At 48.4% G+C, this 25,384-nt stretch overlaps 1 protein-coding gene and 1 long non-coding RNA gene across 5 annotated transcripts; one reads left to right on the plus strand and one right to left on the minus strand.

Moving 5' to 3' along the window:
- Nucleotides 1-497: 497 nt before the first annotated feature.
- LOC309617306 lies at nucleotides 498-5,699 on the plus strand. The gene is made up of 3 exons (XR_014237923.1): nucleotides 498-578; nucleotides 1,247-2,329; nucleotides 3,061-5,699. It is a non-coding gene; the product is annotated as an uncharacterized lncRNA (long non-coding RNA).
- Nucleotides 5,700-12,121: 6,422 nt separating this feature from the next.
- On the minus strand, nucleotides 12,122-18,369 carry LOC309617273 (uncharacterized protein). 4 transcript variants are annotated; one of them, XM_082369327.1, is made up of 3 exons: nucleotides 17,680-18,369; nucleotides 15,548-15,701; nucleotides 12,122-14,356 (listed from the first exon to the last, which is right to left on the minus strand). In XM_082369327.1, the coding sequence occupies exons 1-3, from the start codon at nucleotides 17,707-17,709 to the stop codon at nucleotides 12,711-12,713; spliced, it is 1,830 nt and encodes a 609-aa protein (XP_082225453.1). In that variant the 5' UTR covers nucleotides 17,710-18,369; the 3' UTR covers nucleotides 12,122-12,710. The 4 variants fall into 4 exon arrangements, 2 of the variants coding, with proteins under 2 accessions (XP_082225453.1, XP_082225454.1); XM_082369328.1 differs by having other exon boundaries at nucleotides 15,548-15,674; nucleotides 17,680-18,367; XR_014237876.1 differs by lacking the exons at nucleotides 12,122-14,356; nucleotides 15,548-15,701 and adding an exon at nucleotides 14,392-14,619 and having other exon boundaries at nucleotides 17,680-17,765.
- Between the last annotated feature and the right edge of the window lie 7,015 nt (nucleotides 18,370-25,384).

A 25,384-nucleotide genomic window follows, 5' to 3' on the forward strand; every position in this document is an offset into this window, starting at 1 on the left:
AGGGGAGGGGCGATTCCGGAACGGCCGCGCCGGTGGGGGCGGGACTTCTGGGGTCGGACCATTGCTTGATTGTACTGCCTTTATGTCGGCACTTCGTGGAGGGACGTAGTTGCTGGGCTGTGGACAGCATCCAGGAGGCTCCCCGCCCGCGGAAACGGGAGTAGGGTAGGTATGAGAGCCTGGGAGGTCCAGCCGCTGTGCCTTGTACGCCCCATGACCGCAGCGAACGTCCCGCCTCCCCGAGCTCGTGTGTCCTCGGCTGTCGGGGGACCGCCTGGCGCCGGGGTGCCTTGCGGTTATCTCCGTCAAGGCCCGTCTGTGTCCGTGGCCGCCCCGGAGTCGTCGCCCTGTACGTTGTGTCCGCTTTACGGAGAAGAAGACCCAGGCTCAAAAGCCAGCCATTCTGAGGTCTTGACCCAGCATGTAGCTGGACTGCGGGCGTGATAAGCGAGCCGATCGACTAGGCACGGATGAGGTAGAGTCTCCTGACCTCCACCTGGCTGGACTCCGAACCCCAGTGCCCCAAGTCCCTGACTCAGCCTCAGGCCTGGGTGTTCAGGACAGTGGAACGTTCACAGGTAAGAATTCCCTTTCAGAATCCAATGTGATAAAATGTGGAGCGTGCAGGCGGAGGAATGTGCATGTGCGAAGACTCGGAGGTGAGACTGACCTGAGAGCATTCAGGAAAGTTTTCCAGTCTCCGTTGGTAACCGAGGGCGTGAGGGTAGGAGTCCTACCTCTGTTGACGGGCTGAGGATGCTGGGAGCCACAGAAATTTTTCATTAGAAGATGGATGGCCGTGATCTGAGTTAGGATTTTGAAACTATCCCAGTGGAGCCCGCGTAAACACACTGAGCAGCCTTGTGGGAGAGGGGTTGTGGTGGGGCTGAAAGCAGGCAGCTTCATGAGGTTGCTGCTGCAGGTATATGTCGGGTGACCTGCGCAGAATAGAAGCAGGAGAGGTGGGAGAGATACTCAGATTCTGGATGTGTCTTTCAAAGTGGAGTTGATGGGGCCTCCAGTTACACGTGGAGAGTGAACGTAGTGGAGGGTAAAGGGCCACCCAAAGTGTTCAGATAAAGAATGAGATGGAGATCGGAGGTTGGCAGGAGGAGTACGTTTGGGGGAAGATTAACAGTTGGATTTTGTACGGGTAGAGACTGAGTTGTCTGGAGGCCTCTAGGTGGAGGTGACACATGTGTCCGTGAACAGATAGGGGATTTTGATTTGGCCTCCTGATTTCCAGACTGCAGTGCACTGGTGGCCTGGACCAGGGAAGATGCTGAGAATGGGATTTTGGAAGGAAACTCTTAGGTTGTTACAGATAGGCCTTGAGGTGAGTGTGGGGTGTCCAAACTAAGGACCAGTAGCTGAGTAGATGAGGTGGGTGCAGAAAAAGAGAAGCATTGTCCAAACACCAATGGGCATGGGGAGAGTGCGTACCCAGGAGGACGGCCCATGCTCTCAGATACGAAAGGGTGGGCAGGTGTGTCAGGGGACAGGGTTTGGGAGACATAAGGGGAAGTGTGTGGCAGGACAGAGACTGGCGTGTCAGGTCCACTGCCCGATGCTTAGAGCACATTCATGTGCTCCTTGCCTGCTGTTGCAGGACCCAGTGACCTTTGAGGACAAGGTCGTGTGCCTTTTTTTCGGAAGAAGTGGGTCTCCTTAGTGAGGCCCAGTGGGGCTTCTGCTGTGATATGGTGCTGTCTTCACCAGGTCAGGCTGCCAGTTTCCCTGTGAGAGGTGCTGCTGGCCCTAGTGCTGTCCAATGTTCTGCTACCTCTCCTCCCAGACTACTGTATAAACAACCCCCAACACCTTTTGCCTTGGGACCTTGACAACTGTGGTCCAAGGTCAAAAATATCACAACCCGAGTAGCCGATCACATCCAGCTTGGTTATTTTCTGGTCCGATGAACCAGTCAGGGTCTGTGACTTTTCGGTCCCTCTATCACACCTCCTCCAGTGGAAGTTTCCTGCCAGCTGCCCCTTGTCAGCGCCTTTACTGGCTTTATGGGCACTAACATGGCCATTGATTCAGGGGCCACTGAGCATTTCTAGTGAGGCCTTCCCGGGGTGTTCATTTTGTGAGGTTCAGTTCTCCCAGATGCGTAAGTAATCCCCATCCACCTTGGTCTGTCATGGGGCGAATCAACCCTGACCTGGGGCTGGCTGACCTCTCACAAACGCCTTGATCCCCCTTAAGGATTACTGTCTCCACCCACCCCAGTGCAGTCACCCAACTTGAACATCGAAAGGGGACCTGGCTGGTGGACAGGGTGGCTCGAATCAGTTCATGACCAGAGACCCACGGAAGACCAGTCCTGGTGAGTGCAAGACAGGTGTGGAAGGGCCTGTGGCAGTGGGCTGATCTCTTACCTGGTGCCTGACCTGTGTCTTCTGTTGCCCTGGCATCAATGTGAGCACCCATGCCTCTTTTCTATCTTTCTGACACCCCTTCCTAATTTCCTCTGACTTCCTGTCCCCTGGCTAACCCCTCTTGGTCCTTTGCCTTTCAGCCTCTCTCTTTCTCCCCTCTTATGGCCAGGTCCTCCATCACTGGCCTCCCCTTCACATATCCTTAAATAGTTCTTGAAAACCTGTTCTTCCATGAGCCTGACTTGTTCCCTCTGAGGAAGGTGAGCACAGTGTCAGGGGTCCCAGGCCTGGACTCCGCTCACTGCACAGCACCTGTCTGTCACCAGACACTGAGGCCCTGCCAGCTCCCCATTCTGCAGAATCCACAGAGAGCTGACACTGAAAGAGACACCTGATCAATGCACAGCAAATGGAGAGGTGTTCAAGGAGAGGTGTTCCCTTTTCTACCACCAAAAAAAACCTTAAGAATGGGAAAAAAAATCCCAAGTGCATTTTGAAGGCCTTCACCTTTGTCTCCATCCTGAGAAAGCAGGAGTACATTCACACCTTTGAATGTTACATGAGAAAGCCTCCAGCCAGACCTCTATTTCCATTGAGCACCAAAATATTTGCCCCATAGAAAGCCCTTATGAGGGCTTCCCTAGTGGCGCAGTGGTTGAGAATCTGCCTACCAATGCAGGGGACACAGGTTTGAGCCCTGGTCTGGGAAGATCCCACATGCCGCGGAGCAACTAGGCCCGTGAGCCACAATTACTGAGCCTGCGCGTCTGGAGCTTGTGCTCCGCAACAAGAGAGGCCGCGATAGTGAGAGGCCCGCGCACGGCGATGAAGAGTGGCCCCCACTTGCTGCAACAAGAGAAAGCCCTTGCACAGAAACGAAGACCCAACACAGCCATAAATAAATAAATAAATAAAAATTAAAAAAAAAATGTCTCTGCTTAGGCTTACTAAATACACTGAAAGGAAACACAAAATCAATGTTAGCTGAAAAAAAAAAAAAAAAAGAAAGCCCTATGAGGGCAGGGAGTGTGGCCCAAAATTTTGAGCAAAATTTTGCACTTCCCCCTGTACCAAAGCATTCACACTGATAAAGGACTCACAAGTGTGGAGAACAGGCATCTCCATTCAGAGCTCCACTCTTGTTAGCACCAGAAAATTCACACCAGGCAACAGTTGTGCAAATGTAGTAACTACATGAAAACTTTCAGGAAAATGTGAAACCTGTTTCATGCAGTCACCATCGGAGAAAGGCATAATGAGTACAGCTCGTGTTGGAAAGCCTCCTCTCAGAGTTAATCCTGTTTTGCAGCAGCAAGTTACCACATTGTGAGTGAGGTAAGTAGAAGAGCAAAAAGCTGCAGCTCCTGCCTGTTCCACGTAGAACGCTTCACACTGGAGAAGGACCCTGTGTGTACAGCTGACCTGGGAGAGGTGTCAGCCACACTTCCTCCTTCCCAACGCCAGAAACCTCACTCTGGAGAGAAGCCTCCTGAGGGCAGGGAATACAGTAAAGTCTTCAGCTCTCCATCCCCACCCCCCTTTTTTAACGTTTTATTTAAAATAATCAGCCTCTTTTTTTAACCTTATCAATATAAGAGAATTAACACTCAAGAAAGAGCCTACATGAGTAGCCTTCAGGCAGAAGCTGGACCTTGTATAGAAGGACCGCCACCAGAGGAGACACTCCAGGACTGCCCTGCGCATGGGGAAGCCTGAAGGGGCAGTGTTGTAGTTTGTGACTTGTTGGGGGACTTTGGGAGAGCTGTCGCACCACTGGCTCTTAGGGAAGAAGCCCTTCTGTGTTTGATGGTCACCTCACAATTGCTCAGCATAAAGCAGCCCCTGTTCCCTGCTTGCAGTGCCCTGGAGGGTGATGGCCCTGCACCCATTGGCATGGCATCATGCTGCTTTCCCATGACTGAGTAGGGCATGGACTTCACTCCTGCTCTGAGCAAGGGGCCTGATGGGATGGTTTCTGGGGGCCTTCTGGGTAAGGTTCCCATTATTCATGGACATTGTGAAGTCTGCGTTTGATATCAGTGATGCCTTCATGGAGCTGCTTCAAGTACTCATAACATGATGGTTTTGTGCATTCCTGTCATTCAGCCCTGGTACTGTTTGACGGTGACTACATCACCAATTTACCTTTGATATTGGAGTCCTATTTAGTGGATGGAGTGAATTGAGAACATTGAATTGAGAGGTGCTCCCAAATTAGCCATTGGGGCCCCATAACACCTGAAAAAAGGCACAGCAGCAAGGCATGGAGCATCTGTGTCCAGCTGTGACTCAATTTGCATTTCTTCCCCATGTCCCTGTGAAATGTAAGGATGGAAGCCTCTGTTCTGAAGCTTCTGACCTGGAGTTCTCCTGGGGAAGACAGTGTTTGGTCTGGAAGAAGCAAGATGATGGTCTCTGTTCCAGGGAATACCTCCCTCCAACAATACACCCAGTATAAGTATACAATTTAATGATTTTTAATTAATGTAAAGAGTTCTGCAGCCATTATCTTACCCCATTCCCATTGCCCCAAAAGCTCCTTTGGGCACTTTTATAGTCAAAACTCCCTCCCACCCCACCTCCCAAAACCTGGCAATCACTAAATCTACTTTATGTCTCCCTATGGTTTCCTTTTCTGGATATTTCAGGTTCATGGAATCATACAGTATGTGGCCTTTTGTGTCTGGCTTCTATCACTCAGCATAATGTTTTTGAGGTTCATTCATGTTATATCATGTATCAGTATTTTATTCCATTTTATTGCTGAATGATATTCTCTTGTGCAGATATACCAAACTGTGTCCATCACCAGTTGATGGACTTTTGAATTTTTTTCAGTTCTTGGCAATTATAAATAATGCTTCTAGGAATATTTGCTTACAAATCTTTGTGTAGACATATGTTTTCACTTCTGTTGGGTAAATGCCTAGGAATGGAATTGCTGAGTCATATGATAATTTTATGTTTAACTCTTTAGAAACTCCAAAGCCATTTTCCAAAGTGACTGTGCCATTAACTGTACAGTACAATGGCATTAAATAAATTCACACAGTTGTGCAACTGTCACTCGTACACATCTCCAGAAGCTTTTCATTATCCTAAACTGAAACTCTCTACCCATTAAGCAGTCATCTTACTGGTGTTTTAATCCACATTTTTTTTGTGAGTAATGATGTTGGGCATCTTTTCATGTACTTATTAACCATCTCTTTATCTTCTATGATGATAATTGGGTTGTCTTCTTATCATTGAATCGTAAAGTTCTTCATAGATTTTATATTCAGAATCCGTATATATATACACAAGTATTTTCTCTCAGTCTGTGGCTCATCTTTTAATTTTCTTTTTTTTTTAAAAATTATTTATTTATTTATTTATTTATTTGGTTGCGCCAGGTCTTAGTTGCGGAAGGTGGGCTCCTTAGTCGCGGCTCACCAGCTCCTCAGTTATGGCACGTGGGCTCCTTAGTTGCGGCATGCGAACTCATAGTTGCGGCATGCGAACTTATAGTTGCGGCATGCATGTGGGATCTAGTTCCCCGACCAGGGATCAAACCCGGGCCCCCTGCATTGGGAGCACGGAGTCTTAACCACTGCGCCACCAGGGAAGTCCCTTAGTTTTCTTAATGGTGTCTTTTGAAGAGCAAAATTTTACATTTGAAGTATAATTTATTAGTTTTCCTTTTATGTATTGTCATCATGTCATACCTAAAAAATTCTTTGCCTAACCAAAAGTCAGAAATTTTCTCTGTTTTCTTCTATAAATTTTATAGTTTTAGCTCTTATATTTATGATCTTTTTTGTGGTAACGTTTACATATGGTATGAGATAAGGATCTAAATTCATCTTTTTGCATGTGAATATCTAATTTTCCCAGAAGCACTTGCTGAAAAGGCATCTTTCCACATTGTACCTTTGTTGGAAATCAATTAAGGGCATTTTGGTACTCTCAAATCTATTCTGTTGATCTGTATGTTTGGCCTTATGCCAGTACCACATTGTCTTGATTACCTTAGCTTTATAGAAACTTTTTTATTTTTATTTTTATTTTTTTTAATTAATTAATTAATTTATTTATGGCTGTGTTGGGTCTTCGTTTCTGTGCGAGGGCTTTCTCTAGTTGTGGCAAGTGAGGGCCACTCTTCATCGCGGTGCGCGGGCCTCTCACTATCGTGGCCTCTCTTGTTGCGGAGCAAAGGCTCCAGACGCGCAGGCTCAGCAATTGTGGCTCACGGGCCCAGCCGCTCCGCGGCATGTGGGATCTTCCCAGACCAGGGCTCGAACCCGTGTCCCCTGCATTGGCAGGCAGATTCTCATCCACTGCGCCACCAGGGAAGCCCCTTTTTTATTTTTTAATTGGCCTTGTTTCGGCTTGCGGGATCTTAGTTGCCTGACCAGGGATCGAACCTGTGCCCCCTGCAGTGGAAGTGGGAAGTCCTAACCACTGGACCACCAGGGAATTCCCAGCTTTATAGAAACTTTTGAAATTAGGTAAGGTAAATCCAACTTTGATCCTTGTCAAAATTGTTTTGGCTGTCGTAAGTCTTCTGCGTATCTATGAGTTTAGAATCAGCATGTTAGTTTCTACCAAAAATGTCAGCTGTGGTTTTGATAAGGATTGCATGGAATCTATGCATTAATTTGGGAGTATTGTCATTTTAACACATTGAGTCTTTTTTTTGTTTTGTTTTGTTTTTTGGCTGTGTTGGGTCTTAGTTGCTCCATGCGGGCTTTTTTTCCTCTAGTTGCGGTGAGTGGGGGCTATTCTTCATTGTGGTGCACAGGCTTCTCATTGCAGTGGCTTCTCTTGTTGTAGATCATGGGCTTCAGTACTTGTGGTGTGTGGGCTCAGTAGTTGTGGCGCACGGGCTTAGTTGCTCCACGGCATGTGAGATCTTCCTGGACCAAGGCTCAAACCCGTGTCCCCTGCATTGGCAGGTGGATTCTTAACCACTGTGCCACCAGCGAAGTCCCACATATTGAGTCTTCTAATCCATGAACATGGAATGTCTCTCAGCAGTTTCTCAGCACTGTTTTATAGTTTTCAGAGTACAAGTATTGCACTTCTTTTGTTAAATTTATTACCATTTTAATCTTTTTTAAGGTACTGTGAATGGAGTTGTTTCATGAATTTCATTTTCAGATTGTTGCTAATATATTTTGGGTTTTATCCTGCCCCTTGCTAAACTTATTTACTCTAGAGGTTTTCTTTTTAAAATGGATTCCTTGGGATTTTTTTACATACAGGATCATGTCATCTGCAAATAAAGACACTTTTACTTCTTCCTTTCCAGTGGGTATCCTACTTTGCATATCTGCTCTCCTGGGAAAGGCTGAAAGATTCTATGTTCCAAATCTTTTGATTTGGCTGCTAAGAGCTCACCCAGGGAAGGGAGAGAGGGCTCTGAAAACATACCAGTGGTCTAGGAGGCGAGGCTGCTGCTTTCTTGTTCTAGAGGATATTTCACATCACACACCCAGCCACAATGACAGGAAGCTCTTTTCCTGGGCTAGAAGTCATGTCCTCCGGACACCAGACCCTGAAAGGCAGGGTCACCTTCTTGTATTCCTGTAAGAGCCAGGTGGGTATATTAAGTGGTAAAGGAACACTGGGTATGAGGAAATAGGGAGTGGGGGAGACTGGCAGCCTGGAGTGACTCTTCCCTTTCTGTGGAGCAGTCATGAGTCTGCTTTGATGACTGAGTCCATGTGGAGTGAGGGTGTGCAGACTTTCTGAGGATCTGCAGACCTGCACCTCTGCCAAAGCCATCAATTCAGTATAGGGGAATCGGGACTTCCCTGGTGGCACAGTGGTTAAGAATCCACCTGCCAGTGCAGGGGACATGGGTTCAAGCCCTGGTCCAGGAAGATCCCACATGCCGCGGAGCAACTAAGCCCATGCACCACAACTACTGAGCCTGCACTCTAGAGCCTGTGAGCCACAACTACTGAGCCCGTGTGCCGTAGCTACTGAAGCCCACGCACCTAGAGCCCGTGCTTCACAACAAGAGAAGCCACTGCAATGAGAAGCCCACACACCACAACGAAGAGTAGCCTCTGCTCGCCGCAACTAGAGAAAGCCCACGTGCAGCAACGAAGACCCAACGCAGCCAAAAATAAAAATAAATAAATAAAAATAAAAATAATAAATATAGGGGAGTCATTATCTATAATCTATTATAGGGCTTCCCTGGTGGCACAGTGGTTAGGAATCCTCCTGCCAATGCAGGGGACACGGGTTCGAGCCCTGGTCCGGGAAGATCCCACATACTGCAGAGCAACTAAGCCCGTGCACCACAACTACTGAGCCTGCACTCTAGAGCCCGCGAGGCACAACTACTGAGCCCGTGTGCTGCAACTACTGAAGCCCGCGCACCTAGAGCCTGTGCTCCGCAACAAGACAAGCCACTGCAGTGAGACGAAGAGTAGCCCCTGCTCGCCGTAACTGGAGAAAGCCCGCGCACAGCAACAAAGACACAATGCAACCAATAAATAAATAAATAAATAAATAATCTCTTACATATAGGGGGAACTGAGACTTTGGAATATGTCCATTGGCACACAGCTAATTATCAGCTGTGATGTGTAGCTCCAGATTTTGTGTCCTTTACCAGCTCAGTATCTCTAGAACACCTATGGGGGTGCCGTGAGCTTTAAATAAATAACACGTTTTACATGGAAGCCATGTGCTTATTTGCCATCGAGATATCTTCTTTAGTGAAGTGAGTGTTCAAGTCACTTCTGCCCATTTTTAAAAATTAGGCTGTGGGAGTTCGCTGGTGGTCTAGTGGTTAGGGTTTGGCTCTTTCACTGCCGTGGCCTGGGTTCAGTCCTGGTTGGGGAACTGAGATCCCACAAGTCCTGTGGTGTGGCCAAAAAAAAAAAAAGTTGTAAGAGTTCTTTATATAGTCTAGATTCAAGTCCTTTGTTAGTGTTTGTTTTACAGATAGTTTTCCCAGTCTGTGGCTTACATTTTCATTTTCTTGAGAGTGACTGTTGAAATACAAAAGTTTAAAATTTTGATGAAGTCCAATTGATTTGTATTTTTCTTGTTATTCTTTTTATGATATATTTAAGAAATTCAGCAAATCCAAGGTCACTATGCTTCCTTCTAGAACTTTTATGGTTATAACTTTCATAGGTATGTCTATGATCAAGTTTGAGTTAACGTTTGCACATGACTTGAGGTATGGGTGGAAGTTTGTTGTTGTAATATATGGCTGTCCAATTGTTGATGGTTGGTTGAAAAAATTACCTTTTCCTCTGTGAATTGCTTTGGTCAGTTTTGGTACATGGAACCCAAAAGTCCACTTGGCATCTGGCTTCAGGAACTAAGTGGATCTGGGGCTCAACTAACGCTGCCTTCCTCCGTGGCTCATTCACAGATCAACCTTCCCATAGAGTCAAGACAGATGTCAGTAGCCCCAGTTCATAGATGCTCAGAGCCGTAAGGGCTTTATTTTGGATGTTCTGGCACATGCACATGATCATGTACCCACAGACGCACGTGCATGCACACAAACACCCCCCACACACACGCGCACACACCCCTGCAGGCCAGCTGCCCTGCACAGAGCCCTGTTGGGGAGACCACAAGGCAGGTTCAGGTCAAGGGCACTTCACCAAATCAAGGACTCTTCACCAGAAGTCTTCATTTTATAGGATCTACACATCGCAGACCATTTGGGGTACAAAGGATTCAGCTCTGATGACAGGTGTCTGCCCTACCTTGCTTGGAGGCCTGAGTCCCACATGTCTCAGCTGGACTTTAATTCTGATCCCAAGCCACTCTTCCATGTTGGTGGGAGACAACTGATACACCCAGGAGAGTGGGCCTGAGCAGGCCAAGGGTCCCTGGATATCTTGTGATGCTAGGGATGAATTGTTACTCTGGGGAATCAAACGCTCAGAACCAACACACCTTTGTTCAGTATGTTCTGGCATCACCAGGGAAATATTAAGGTTCCAGTAAGTTGGCTGGTGTGACAGAGCCCTGGTGGGGAGAGTAGAAGGTAGGTGAAGGGCTTCACCCATGCACTGGGGGCAGTGTTATGAGGCCTGTCTAACCACAGCTGACGACAAGGGTTCAAGGACTTGAGCCATTGATGATGTGTCCACCCTTTGCTAGGAAGCCTGAGGCCCCAAGGTTCATCTGAATGTAACTCTGATCCCAAGCCTCCCAAGTTGGTGGAAGACAATCATTACACCCAGAAGGGATGGTCTGAGTTCAGGGGATTCCCTGACACCTTGGGATGCTGGGGAGAGCTCAGGCACATCTGCCACGTGCTCGGCTGACCACAAGCCTGCCAGGAATGCCATCCCTCATATGGTCAGTTTCAGGGAACTGGCGGAGGATTGGGGGGGGCGGGCAGAGAGTCATCCTGAGTGGAGTATCAGCAGTACCACTGTCCCTGCTACATGCTGTGCAGTAAACATGGCCAAAAGCCTTCGTGTCTGGGGACCCCCAGGGACCCTTGGGCTCCCTGAAGCCTGGTTTGCTTATTTTCTAAGAGTCACAAGTGTTGGTCCAGGAACACATATGGAACACATATATATAGTTTGCATTTATACCTATAAACTTTGAAGTTTGGGGAAAATAGTTTTCAACCTTTATAAAATCAAAAGGCTCCACATAAAAACATGGATCTCTCACTCCTCTTGGAAAACCAGAAAATGGGGCAACCATATGTTGATTCCACCGTCTCTGACCCCTATACCTGGGGACAGCTGTGCCTCAGTGGCAGCAGAAAACAGGAGATGATAAGGCCAGTGGCCACCACACTCGCCTGGAATACTGACTGGGCCACTAAAATCCTGGACTGCAGGACCTCCCTTCTGTCAGTCCCAGGGTTCCTGCCTTTGCAGTGTTGGCCTTGAAGTGAGCAGCTCTGGGAGGCTGTAGGAATCCAAACCACCTCAAGATTATTGTCTGGCAGTGAGCACCTCACCGCTGGTTACACCCCTCAAGTGGCATCGCACTTGTTCTGGAGGACAAGGCAAGAGCATGCAGGACTCCCCTGTACAGCTGAGCCTCTCCTGTGGCCAAGGTCACTGTCAGCAAGTTTGGCAAACACTACAAATCAGGTTTTCTCAAGTGTGTTGTTATTTTTTCCCTGAGAGCTATTATTTGCTAATTTCTGTGGTATAAATTCCACCATGGCTATTTCAAGCCGCCCACTTGATGTTGAACACACTCAGCTCTTGTGAGTGGGTATGATGTGCGTGGCCCAGGCACAGCATCGGCCACATCTCCTCCGTTTGTCACAGTCTTCCTGAGCTCAAACCCAGTGTGTCCACACCCACTTGTGCTTTTACCTGGCCCCTGTAGATCTTAAATCCAGAGATACCTACCTACAGATTCTGGACATCAGGGGCCTTACTGGACCCATGGGCAGGTCCCAGGAGACATCCGCCCCTCAACACTTTTGAGGGATGTGGGATATTCCCAGGAATGCTGTGCAGGAATTACTGGAGATTCCCACACCAGTACTCAAACCCCAAAGCTCTGGGCCGAACAAGTAGTCCTGGCACCAGGATATAAGATTTGGCCCAGAGACCTTAAGTGTGTCCCAGGAGGCCTTGGGCTGCAAGGCAAATTAGGTTAAACTAGACTGTACGCTATTCCTTGCCATCCTACTATCAAAGTCTGGGCCCCCACAAAAGCCCTTCCCTCTCTTGGCACCATTAGAGCCCAATTCTGTTCTCCATCTTTCCCCATACACAATGGACGGAGTCTCAGGATTAAAGATGGCTTCAGCAATAAGGTCTTTATTATCACACTCTGCAGGCAGGCAGTTCCAAGGCTGGGTGATTTGGAGGCTGGACCAGTTCACTGCAGGCATCATCTGTAGACTCAACAATGCCCATGAAGAAGGAAGCTTCCTCTGGACATCATCAGACTCCAGTTCAGATCCTCCTGGAGAGAACTACGTCAGGGCAACACCTGAGCCACTGGGGACAGGGGAGAGGTGGAAAATGAGGCCACCCCAATGGGCTCCCAACGTTTATGGCTCCCTCCAGGGAATGAGAACACAAGCCTGCATTCCCTGAGTATGTTGAGATGACAGGCACATGGTGTGGGGACCTGCCAGCTGGTAGAGGTGAGAGGGCATCTGGCAGTGACATAATCTGGCAAAGCACCTGGACAGGTTAGAAAGTGCAGCATAGCTCCTGCAAGCTTCCCACTTACCACTGGCACTACAGCCAATCTCCCAGTAGGGGTGTGGGATGCGCAAGTTTCAAATTTTGGCTGATGGCTTCCTCACAAAGGTTCCTTTCATAGGAGTTTCTCAGGAGTGAGTCCTTTTATGGAACAAGGAGAAGGTCCCCACTAGTGCTTATCCATTCTTGCCACATTCCTAAGGCCTTTCTTTGATGTGACCTTTCTGGGTTGAGGGAGGCTGGAGCTCTGGCTGAAGGCGATCCTATGTCCACTGCACTCAGACGGCTCTTTCCCAGTGTGACCCTTCTGGTGCTTAGAGAGGTTTGAGCTGTAGCGGAAAGCTTTTCCGCATTTGTTACACGCATAAGGCTTTTCTCCAGTGTGAACTCTCTGGTGCTGATGGAGAATGGAGCTTTCGCTGAAGGCCTTCCCACACTGGCTGCACTCATAAGGCCGTTTTCCGGTGTGAACTTTCTGGTGCTTAACAAGGTTAGAGCTGTAGCTGAAGGCTTTCCCGCATTCAGTGCACTCATAAGGCCTTTCTCTGGTGTGAACTTTCTGGTGCTGAATGAGGGCAGAGCTTTGACTGAAAGCTTTCCCACATTCGGAGCACTCGTAAGGCTTTTCTCCAGTGTGAATTCGCTGGTGTGGAACGAGGTTGGAGAGGCAACTGAAGGCTTTCCCACATTGGTTGCATTTATAAGGTCTTTCTCCAGTATGACTCCTTTGATGTAGAATAAGTTTGGAGGTTTGCTGGAAGGCTTTTCCACATTCACTGCACTCAAAAGGCCTTTCTGTGTTGTGAACTTTCTGGTGCCGGACAAGATGGGAGGTGTTAACAAAGGCTTTTCCGCATTCGCTGCACTCATAAGGCCTTTCTCCGGTATGTATTTTCTGGTGCTCGACAAAGTTGGAGATACAGCTAAAGACTCGCCGACACTGTCTGCACTCATAAGGCCTCTCTGTGTTGTGAACTTTCTGGTGCCGAACAACGTGGAAGCTACGAGTGAAGGCTTTCCCACACTGGTCACACTCATAAGGCCTTTCTCCAGTGTGAACTCTCTGGTGCTGAGTGAGTGAGTGTTTGCGGGTGAAGACTTTCCCACATTCACTGCAACTGAGATGCGCTTTTCCAGTGTGAACTTTTTGATGCGTCCTCAGGCTAAACAGGTGGCTGAACACCTTCCCACATTCTTTACACACATGGGATGTTTCTCCAGTGTGAGTTTTTCGGTGTTGAACCAGGGTTGAGCTCTCCTTGGGGGCATTTCCACCTGCTGGGCACCTGAAGGGTCTCTCTTTGGCATGAGTGATCAGGTGGTTGAGGAGTGCAAAGGCCTTCAGGAAGGCTTGTCCGCAGTTGCTGCACTTGAAGGGCTTCTGTGAGGCATGGCCTCCCTGCTGTTGCTGCCAAATGGAGCTGGGTGGGAAGGCCTCCTTACACTCGGTGCTTCTGTGTGATGTCCCCTCTCCGTGGGTGGCCTGGGGCTGGAGGCCATGGCTGTCCAGGACAGCCTTAGCACACTCTCTGCATGTGAAGGGTTTCTCTTCACTGTGCTCCTTCTGGTGCTGGTGAGAGTTTGCACTGAGCCAGAAACCTCTCCCACATGCCTCACACGTGTACGGTTTCTGCCTGGGGTGTATTCCCTGGTTCTCAGCCAGGTGTAATATGTCTTTTAACACTGGGTCACGCACGTCACAGGTGTTGGCCTTCTGGATGGATGGACCTGCCTTGGGGGTCCTGGACTGGAGCACTGCTACATAAACACTCTGCTCATAAGATGCCTCCTCAGCCTCCGCTCCACACCAATAATCTGAAAGCAGAGAAATGCCGGTGACACGTATGTAGGCTTTGTTGGGAGAGGGCAGCCCCTTCACAGATGTGTGTCTGACACATTCAGGAATGAGTCTGTAAATCAAGTCAGGGTGAGGTAGAGCCAGTGGTGCAGGACTGGGCCCAGGAAGGCCACAGAAAGCGAGGGCCCATCACCTGTGAGAACATGGGTGAAGTTCAGGCTGGGAGGAGAAGCAGAGATTCCAACTCATTCCTCAGCTTTCATCAGGAGAGGAGAGAGCTCTGCCAGGAAAAGAGAACACAGAGCCATGTGCACGAGCTCAGGAAAACCCAGGGCACCTGGTGCTCTGAGTCTACATGAAGATACACACACATGTCATGACACATGGACTGTAGGCTAACCTGGGACAGCCCTGCAAAAGGAGGAAAGGCAGGGAATGGGGGAGAAATGGAGATCAGAGCAGTGAGGCTGTCCGTCATCAGGGCCTAGGTACAAAAGACAAATGGCAAGTAGGTGGTCTGTCCTCAATGAAGAAGGAAGGTGGGGGGTAGGGTGGGGCTACTGGCTCCAGCAACAAGCTCCAGTGGACACAGGGGAAGTACCCAGTATAATGTGAGCCCACCACAATGTCACCTCTGCCCCCAGCTCCCACTCACCAGAGCCAGGCCCCCTCCCAGCCTCTCTTGCTGTGGCTGCAGACATGGGCACCCATGGTCCTTTGCCCTGTTCCTGTGGTTGGGCAACCACACAGGACATGGAAGATGCAAGTCCTGGCAGAAAGAGCGGATAAGGGGGTGGCCTAGCTCAGGGCAACCTATCCGGTGACAGACCAAAGGGAGCTCGTGTCATTTTTGCAACTGGGAAGAAAACCCAGTGTTACAAAATCAGCCCCTGAGGAGCGGCTCCCAGGAACAGCCCTGTGGTCTCCACAAGCAGTGACCACGTCGGTGTCTGCAGTCCACAGCACAGCCAGGCACAGAGGTGCCACCGATCCAGACAAATTTAGGCAGCCGGATTGAGACTCCGAGCCCTGAGCCCTTCCCCAGAAGGCTTCGGAAGCAGGTGTTCGGGCTCCTCAGAGAAAGGAGCAGGCAAACACGAGGCAGGTGGTCCAGGGGAGGAAGCAGCGCCCACGCTCAGCTGCGGGAAGACAGAGCTGCTTCTGGGAGAAAAGGAAAGGCAGAGCCTAGGAGGCTGGAAGGGCCTTACCCAGTGAGGCCACAAGTGCCAAGTTCTCCAGCATCACATCACAGTACAGGTGCCTCTGAGCCTCGTCAAGGAGCCCCCACTCCTCCTGAGAGAAGTACACGGCAATGTCCTCAAAAGTCCCCCAGCCCTGCCATGATGAGGACAATGAAGTCAGCTAGACCAAAGGGTGGTAGAAAAACGAACAAAAAACGAACAGTGCACAGATGAGCCCATACGGACCTAGATCTTTCACCCTGCATCATACACTTCTGCGGTGGGCAGTCTCTGACCCCTAAACCATCCTCCCCAAACACTCCAGGTCACCCACTTCCCCCAGATGCAATGTCATGGGTGCCGCTGTCTCATGTCCCATCGGTCACTGTCCTTCAAAGAGCAGGCAGGTAGATAGATGCTATCTAAACTCTGAGCCTGGCATGTAGGGCCCCACTTCCTCCTGCTAGGTAATTCCCCTGGGTCCCCAGGTCCCGCCACCCAGAAACACCAAACCGGAGGCCCCCTTTCTCCCAAAGGGCCCCCAGTACCAGATTCCAGTCCACTGACTCACCTCCTCTGCATGCACACATCAGGCTTTGTATTGCACATCTCCAGACCCCACACTGTTCCCTGGCCCACACAGTGGGCATCTCCCAGCCACCCCACATGCCACTGTGCAAATGGCGTCCAGAGCCTGGCTACTTGGTGAGGTCAACGAGTACCCCATCCTGACCCAGACTTCAAAGAATTCCAACTGCCAGGGGTGGCACCCAGAGTTTCCTTCATTGTTTCTGCAACTGGACCTATTCCTACCTTTGACCCTCAGCCACCAAGGCCAGACATGGATCTCTGGCATGTCCTGGCCTCTGACTTTCTGCATGCTGTCACCTCCCCAGCCACTGTATTCTCTCCTAATGTATACTCAAAGTCCAGGCCCACCACCTCCCACCCCAGGCCTGCGACACTCCCAGTTGCCTGCCTGCCACTGAGCTAACCTGCCATCCTAACTGAAACTCACAGGCCCCACAGAGGGGGCCAAGAAAGGCTGGTGAGCCATAGAGAGGTGAACAGCCACCAGCCCCGGTCCTGCTGTCATCTACCTCCACCTACAGTACGCCTCAGCCTCCACCCCAGCGACCGGGGGCCCCTTCTGGACCCTCCTCTCCACACACCCCTTCCTTTGTGGCTGCTCCTCCCTTCACCTGAATTTGTGACCCCACAACCCCTGTCCAGGTACCCAAAGAGCCACCCAGTCCTCAGCTGCCCCCTTGGGGCGTCCATCACCATGCCCTAAAGACGCTCCCTCCTAAATCTGCTCCTGAGTTCCACCTCGCTTCACAGGCTGGCTACTGCCAACTGGATGTCTCCAAGTGGAATCCCTCAGCATAACGTAGACCTGCACTCAGAAGTCTCTGGGACATCTCAATCTCAACGTGGTCAAAATCCACCTCCTGATCTTCCCTGAAACCACTCCACCCACCAACTTCCCCATCTCAGCCGAAGCACTTCCACCTTCTAATCGCTGAGGCCCAAAACCCACGGGGACATCCCCACCTCCTCGTCCTCTCTCTCTCCCCCTCCACCTAAAATCAGGCTGGCTTAACTTAAAAGACAGATCCAAGCTCCAACCACTTCCCCCAACTCCAGTCACCGCTCTGGCCAAGCCACTGCTGTATTAAGGTAGCATCCTTGTGTGCCTCCTTTTCTCTTCCCTCACTCTCACTCTCCTGTCTGTTTTCCACTCTGCAGCCCGAGGAAGCCTGTGAACACCTGAGTCAGATCACCTCCCTCTTCTGCTCCAAACCTCCCGTGGCTCCCACCACCCTCAGATGACAGGCCAAGCTCTTGTCCACCAGGCACCAGGGAGACCTTCAGTTCCCCGAACACTCCCAACTGAGCTTCACCGCCAAGCACGTGCACATCCTGGCCCCTGTGCCTGAAACTGCTTTGCACGCCTTGTCCCACTGGATTCCAGAATGAGAACCTTTCCACAAAAATCCTGGCCAGGACTCGGCACCTTGGGCTTTCAGTGACCCCAGGGTGCCAGTAGCGAAGATGGAGGGGCAGAGTCCGGGAGCACCCCCTCCCCTCTGTCGGGGGTCCCGGGCCACATGGGTAGGGGTCCGAGTGAGTGGGGGCTGCGGGGACCCTCCACTCACCCGCAGCGGGTCCCTCAGCGCCGCCGCCATCAGACCCAGGCGGGCCCTGCCGCTCCCTACACCCCCCGCCCCAGGCCGGGGGCCTCCCACCGCCCGTTGCACGCGGGGCCTCTGTCCCCACGGTGTAAACGCCGCCTCCAGGGACCGTGGGGACGCAGAACACCGCGTTACAGGACACTGCGGCTCGTACGGAGTCCGGAGGCCGGTCCCATCCGCCTCACTGTCCACCTCGGCCGGGTCCCGAGGAGGAGCCTGGAAAGCGGCCACAACCCAACACTCGGGTCCCCAAGGGCAGTGGAAAACGACCTGTCAAGAACAGTAAACAATTTAACCTTACACTTAAAGAAACTAGAGAAAGAAGAACAAACAAAACCCAAAGTTAGCAGAAGGAAAGAAATCATAAAGATCAGAGCAGAAATAAATGAAATAGAAACAAAGAAAACAATAGCAAAGATCAATAAAACTAAAAGTTGGTTCTTTGAGAAGATAAACAAAATTGATAAGCCATTAGCCAGACTCATCAAGAAAAAGAGGGAGAGGACTCAAATCAATAAAATCAGAAATGAAAAAGGAGAAGTTACAACAGACACTGCAGAAATACAAAGCATCCTAAGAGACTACTACAAGCAACTTTATGCCAATAAAATGGACAACCTGGAAGAAATGGACAAATTCTTAGAAAGGTATAACCTTCCAAGACTGAACCAGGAAGAAATAGAAAATATGAACAGACCAATCACAAGTAATGAAATTGAAACTGTGATTAAAAATCTTCCAACAAACAAAAGTCCAGGACCAGATGGCTTCACAGGTGAATTCTATCAAACATTTAGAGAAGAGCTAACACCCATCCTTCTCAAACTCTTCCAAAAAATTGCAGAGGAAGGAACACTCCCAAACTCATTCTATGAGGCCACCATCACCCTGATACCAAAACCAGACAAAGACACTACAAAAAAAGAAAATTACAGACCAATATCACTGATGAATATAGATGCAAAAATCCTCAACAAAATACTAGCAAACAGAATCCAACAACACATTAAAAGGATCATACACCACGATCAAGTGGGATTTATCCCAGGGATGCAAGGATTCTTCAATATACGCAAATCAATCAATGTGATACACCATATTAACAAATTGAAGAATAAAAACCATATGATCATCTCAATAGATGCAGAAAAAGCTTTTGACAAAATTCAACACCCATTTCTGATAAAAACTCTCCAGAAAGTGGGCATACAGGGAACCTACCTCAACATAATAAAGGCCATATATGACAAACCCACAGCAAACATCATTCTCAATGGTGAAAAACTGAAAGCATTTCCTCTAAGATCAGGAACGAGACAAGGATGTCCACTCTCACCACTATTATTCAACATAGTTTTGGAAGTCCTAGCCACGGCAATCAGAGAAGAAAAAGAAATAAAAGGAATACAAATTGGAAAAGAAGAAGTAAAACTGTCACTGTTTGCGGATGACATGATACTATACATAGAGAATCCTAAAACTGCCACCAGAAAACTGCTAGAGCTAATTAATGAATATGGTAAAGTTGCAGGATACAAAATTAATGCACAGAAATCTCTTGCATTCCTATACACTAATGATGAAAAATCTGAAAGAGAAATTATGGAAACACTCCCATTTACCATTGCAACAAAAAGAATAAAATACCTAGGAATAAACCTACCTAGGGAGACAAAAGACCTGTATGCAGAAAACTATAAGACACTGATGAAAGAAATTAAAGATGATACCAACAGATGGAGAGATATACCATGTTCTTGGATTGGAAGAATCAACATTGTGAAAATGAGTATACTACCCAAAGCAATCTACAGATTCAATGCAATCCCTATCAAATTACCAATGGCATTTTTTACGGAGCTAGAACAAATCATCTTAAAATTTGTATGGAGACACAAAAGACCCCGAATAGCCAAAGCAGTCTTGAGGCAAAAAAATGGAGCTGGAGGAATCAGACTCCCTGACTTCAGACTATACTACAAAGCTACAGTAATCAAGACAATATGGTACTGGCACAAAAACAGAAACATAGATCAATGGAACAAGATAGAAAGCCCAGAGATTAACCCACGCACCTATGGTCAACTAATCTATGACAAAGGAGGCAAAGATATACAATGGAGAAAAGACAGTCTCTTCAATAAGTGGTGCTGGGAAAACTGGACAGCTACATGTAAAAGAATGAAATTAGAATACTCCCTAACACCATACACAAAAATAAACTCAAAATGGATTAGAGACCTAAATATAAGACTGGACACTATAAAACTCTTAGAGGAAAACATAGGAAGAACACTCTTTGACATAAATCACAGCAAGATCTTTTTTGATCCACCTCCTAGAGTAATGGAAATAAAAACAAAAATAAACAAGTGGGACCTAATGAAACTTCAAAGCTTTTGCACAGCAAAGGAAACCATAAACAAGACGAAAAGACAACCCTCAGAATGGGAGAAAATATTTGCAAATGAATCAACGGACAAAGGATTAATCTCCAAAATATATAAACAGCTCATTCAGCTCAATATCAAAGAAACAAACACCCCAATCCAAAAATGGGCAGAAGACCTAAATAGACATTTCTCCAAAGAAGACATACAGATGGCCACGAAGCACATGAAAAGATGCTCAACATCACTAATTATTAGAGAAATGCAAATCAAAACTACAATGAGGTATCACCTCACTCCTGTTAGAATGGGCATCATCAGAAAATCTACAAACAACAAATGCTGGAGAGGGTGTGGTGAAAAGGGAACCCTCTTGCACTGTTGGTGGGAATGTAAATTGATACAGCCACTATGGAGAACAATATGGAGGTTCCTTAAAAAACTAAAAATAGAATTACCATATGACCCAGCAATCCCACTACTGGGCATATACCCAGAGAAAACCGTAATTCAAAAAAACACATGCACCCGAATGTTCATTGCAGCACTATTTACAATAGCCAGGTCATGGAAGCAACCTAAATGCCCATCAACAGACGAATGGATAAAGAAGATGTGGTACATATATACAATGGAATATTACTCAGCCATAAAAAGGAACGAAATTGAGTCATTTGTTGAGACGTGGATGGATCTAGAGACTGTCATACAGAGTGAAGTAAGTCAGAAAGAGAAAAACAAATATCGTATATTAATGCATGTATGTGGAACCTAGAAAAATGGTACAGATGAGCCAGTTTGCAGGGCAGAAGTTGAGACACAGATGTAGAGAATGGACATATGGACACCAAGGGGGGAAAACTGCGGTGGGGTGGGGATGGTGGTGTGCTGAATTGGGCGATTGGGATTGACATGTATACACTGATGTGTATAAAACTGATGCCTAATAAGAACCTGCAGTATAAAAAAACAAACAAAACAACTAATACTAAACTTTCATTGGGTTATTTGTATGGAAATATGTTGATATAAATGTTTCAGACATTACATGAAATTTCTAAAAATCTTATATTTGTATTTGTATGGAAATATGTATGGAAATATGTTAATATAAATGTTTCAGACATTGCATGAAATTTCTAAAAATCATATTTGTATTTGTATGGAAATATGTATGGAAATATGTTAATATAAATGTTTCAGACATTACATGAAAAAAAAAAAAAAAAAAAAAAAAGAACAGAAGGAATGCCAACAATGGCGACACCGGAGGTTCCGCCCCCGCCGACCGAGCAGCAGGAAACAGCCCTTGTTCTGGGCTGTGATTGGCCCAGAACCCGCCGCCCCCGATGCCTTGTGGTCAATGTAGTTTCAGTCCTGCATTTCCACCCCACCCCCACCCCCCAGCGCGGCGCCCACACGTTCTCCATTCTCCATGGCAACGCCAAGCTACCTCTGGAGGGGCGCTGGGAAATGAAGAGCTGAGAAAAAAGACTGGCAGGGGCGTGTCTTTGCTTCCTCTTAAAGGGGCCGCTCCCAGGTTTCCTCCCGCAGAGATAGTTGTCCAGCAAGTGACCCGTGTCCTGGGCCTCGGACAACCAGCCGTGAGGAGGCCCCTGGGGAACCACTTGTTGCCTTTGAGGGTGTCAAGTGAAAATACTATCTCCCTCATGGAGACTTTGTTTAGTAACCTTAAATGTCTCTCTAATTCAGTGGTCCCCAAACTGTGATCCCTGAATCTGCATCACTGGGGAACTGGCTAGAAATGCAAATTCTTGTCCCCGCCCCCCACAGGGATGAGCCTGACAAGCCCTTCTGGAGATTCTGATGCTCTAAATTCAAAGAATCAGCTCTAATTCAAAGTCCTGTGACAAAATTTGGAAAATACCACAACTTTCCTCATGAGAGGTGACATGAAAAGTGCTTAGCACGGGGCCAGGCACGTGGTGCTACATATATGAGAGAGCTAGTATTGTTATTGTCCTTACTGTCACCAGCACCATCATCCCAAGTCTCTTACATACACTGCCAGGGAGGGCAAGTAAGAGATGCCTGTCTACAGAATGCTTGTTGACACTGTCGCTGGAAGTAATCAATAAACAATCTCTACTAGGGATAGAAGACAGTTTTATTTGAGCCAAACTGAGGACTATAGCCCAGAAGACAGCCTCTCAGATAACTCTGAGGAACTGCTCCACTGAAGCATGGCACATTTTTATATCTTGTCAGAACAAAGAACATCAGACAGGTCAAGGATGCATTCCTTCGAGGTTTAAAAACAAAAACAAAAACAGGTCAGCATGCACACAGTCAATATGGCCTTGAGAAGAAGCTAGTCTTATCATTGAAGGAATACCAGCATTGGCATCCCAGGAAGGGAGGCATTTAAACTTTATTTTTAACATGGACATTCTTTACTTCTGGTCAATGCACCCTTTTCTTTAATGATTACAGCAGATGTACCATGTGTTTTTGATAGGCCACAAACAGGCTGTTTTAGTTAGCATAAAAAAGTCAAATCATGTATAAGCCAGAATGACTTCCCCATCCCTCAATATGTGAATATAAAATGCACTCATTCTTGACTTAACGAGTAGCCAGGTAGGCAATGTTTAATTTTTTTTTTTTTTAAGTATGCTCATGGTAGGCAGACTAATGCCTCCCCCTCCCCTCAAGATGTCCAGGACCTAATCTCCAGAGCATGTAAATATGTTATGTTACAGGGAAAGGGGGAATTAAAATGATAGATGGAATTACGGTTGATAATCAGCTGACCTTGAAATGTGGAGATCATTCTGGATTATCTGAGGTTGGGAAGGTGAGATGAAACAATGTAATCACAAGCGTCCTTAAAAGTGGAAGAGGGAGGCAGTAGAGATGGAGAGAGATTGAGTCAGGGTGATGCAATGTGAGAAAGAAGTTGCCGTTGCTGGCTTTGAAGACGGAAAGACCCACAAACCAAGGAATGCTGGCAGACTGTGGAGTCTGGAACAGGCAAGGGAACCCATTCTTCCCCAGAGTCCCCAGAAGCAACACAGTCCTGCTGATGCCTTGATTTTTTTTTTATATTTAAATATTTATTTATTTGGCTGCACCGGGTCTTAGTCGCGGCACACAGTATTTTCGTTGCCGCATGCGGGATCTTTAGTTGTGGCATGCGAACTCTTAGTTGTGGCATGTGGGATTTAGTTCCCTGACCAGGGGTTGAACCCGGGCCCCCTGCATTGGGAGTGCAGGGTCTTAGCCACTGGACCACCAGGGAAGTCCCGATTCCTTGATTTTAGAGTAGCTGACACAAGTGTCAGACTTATGACATCCAGAAATTTTTAATAATTTGTGTTATGTTTCTCTGCTTTCAAGGGCTCATGTGATTATACTGGACTCACCCAGACAATCCTGGATATTCTTCCCATCTCAAGATCCTTAACTTAATCCATAAAGTGGGCCATGTCAGGTAACATATTAACAGGTTCTGAGGATTAGGATGTGGACATCTTTGGAAGACCATGATTCTGCCTACCACATTGAACTCACATGGCTATTAGATATTTTAAAACAGGTGTTGGGACTTGCCTGGCAGTCCAGTGGTTAAGACTTTGCGCTTCCACTGCAGGGCACACGGCTTTGATCCCTGGTCAGGGAAGTAAGATCCTGCATGCCGTACAGCGCGGCCAAAACAATAAAACAGGTGCCAACTTATAAAAGCAGAAGTTTCCACAAAGAAATCTGAAGCTCTAGCTCCTCCAGGAAACACACACAACAGAAGATCCCAACACCGTGTTTAAATTTCCTGCTTCCCTTCTCTGCCCTAGGTTGGGCCAGCCATGCCTCTGGCCTGAGACTGGACAGCCATGAAGGTCACGTTTGCTAAAGTCACTGGGAACCCAGCCTGGGCAACAGAAGCCTCCCTGGGTTTTGGCTGGAGGGGTGACAGCTCTCAAGAACATGGCTCAGAAGACTGCAGAATACAGGATAACTTTATCTGCTCAGAAAGTGACCTCGGCCATTGTAGATACGAGTTTGGCCCCTGCAGGTCTCACAGATGGTGCCCTTGCCTACTGGGCTCTGGCCTCCCCCATTCCCCGTTACCTATGCCCCATCATTCCCCATCTACATAGAGTTCTGACCTGCCCCTGTCGGTCTGTAGTGGTGAGCCTGACTCCAGGGGTCTGGTTTTTCTGGCCAGGCACAGAAAGACGGCTTCATCTTCAGCTGGTGGCCACCCTGAGACGTGCCTGGGATGAGGGACCTGCTTCCTTATTCTCTCAGACCACTGTACCCCTGAGATCATCTACTTCCGCCTCAGGTAAGCTCTGCGTGCACAGGTAACTCTGAACTCCTGGCCACAGTTCTTTCCCTGGAGGACTTGAAGCAGCAAGACCCCTTGTACCACAAGAGGACAGAGTGCCACCCGCTGCCCTCCCAGCCCATCCTCAGAGGCAGGTGGACATTGCTGTCGCCTCTGAGAATCTGACCCCTGTGCAGGCTGGCAGTGACCCATGTCTGTTCTCTGCCTCCAGGGCCATAGCCCTAGCTCAGAGTTGATGTAACCAACCTGGCTTTATTGTCACACAGTCCGGAGCAGTCGGAGGTAAAGGGAGGAGTTGCCCCCAGGACATCACAGGTGCCCAGGGCAGACCTAACTTGTCCATGAAGCAGAGCAGCTTCCCCTGAGCTGCCAGCAGACACTTTGTGGGGCCCTTGATCAGAGCAGGTCAGTTCCTGGCTACCACACAATTAGAGCCCCTGGGGCTTCTCCCCACTGGGGAGGGGCTCTGCATGGAGCCCCACCTTCAGCTGCTTCTGGTGTTAGTGGAGGCTTGGGCTGAACCAGGAGCCTCTCCCCCGTGTCCCTAGGTACACAGCTTCCTCAGGTACTGCAGCCAGGTGTCTTTGAAGATGGGTGCACAGGTGTCACTGGGGTGGGCTTTCTGGCTTTCAGGGGCTGCCTGGTGGTCCTGGCCTGTGATACTGACCGCACTGGTACGGATACACTCTGCCCAGATGGCACCCCTCCTCCTCTCCGGGCCTCATGGTGGCCCTGGGGGGTTGGGACTTCTTCACAAGTGTGTGTCTTGTGATACACCCAGGAATAATTCCATGGACATCTTTGCTGGGGGGCATTATTCTGCTGACCAGGAAGGGGAGGCTGAATTAAAGGGCCTGACCGGAAGAGTGGGAAAAGGGAATGTGTCAGATGTGGAGGCCCAAGATGGGCCCACCCACCTCCACCTTCACCCAGCCCCCCATCCCTTCTCCACATGGAAGCCAAAGGGATT

Source organism: Balaenoptera borealis (genome assembly GCF_965194805.1).
Source record: "Balaenoptera borealis genome assembly, chromosome: 19".
In the NCBI taxonomy this organism is placed as follows: domain Eukaryota; kingdom Metazoa; phylum Chordata; class Mammalia; order Artiodactyla; family Balaenopteridae; genus Balaenoptera; species Balaenoptera borealis.

Excerpts from the sequence above, each read along its gene's own strand:
- LOC309617273 (XM_082369327.1), bottom strand. The coding sequence starts at position 17,709 with ATGGCGGCGGCGCTGAGGGACCCGCTGCGG. Across the intron at positions 15,702-17,679 it reads CGCTGAGGGACCCGCTGCGG|CTGACTTCATTGTCCTCATC; the intron begins GTGAGTGGAGGG and ends CCTTTGGTCTAG. Across the intron at positions 14,357-15,547 it reads GGCACTTGTGGCCTCACTGG|ATTATTGGTGTGGAGCGGAG; the intron begins GTAAGGCCCTTC and ends CTCTGCTTTCAG.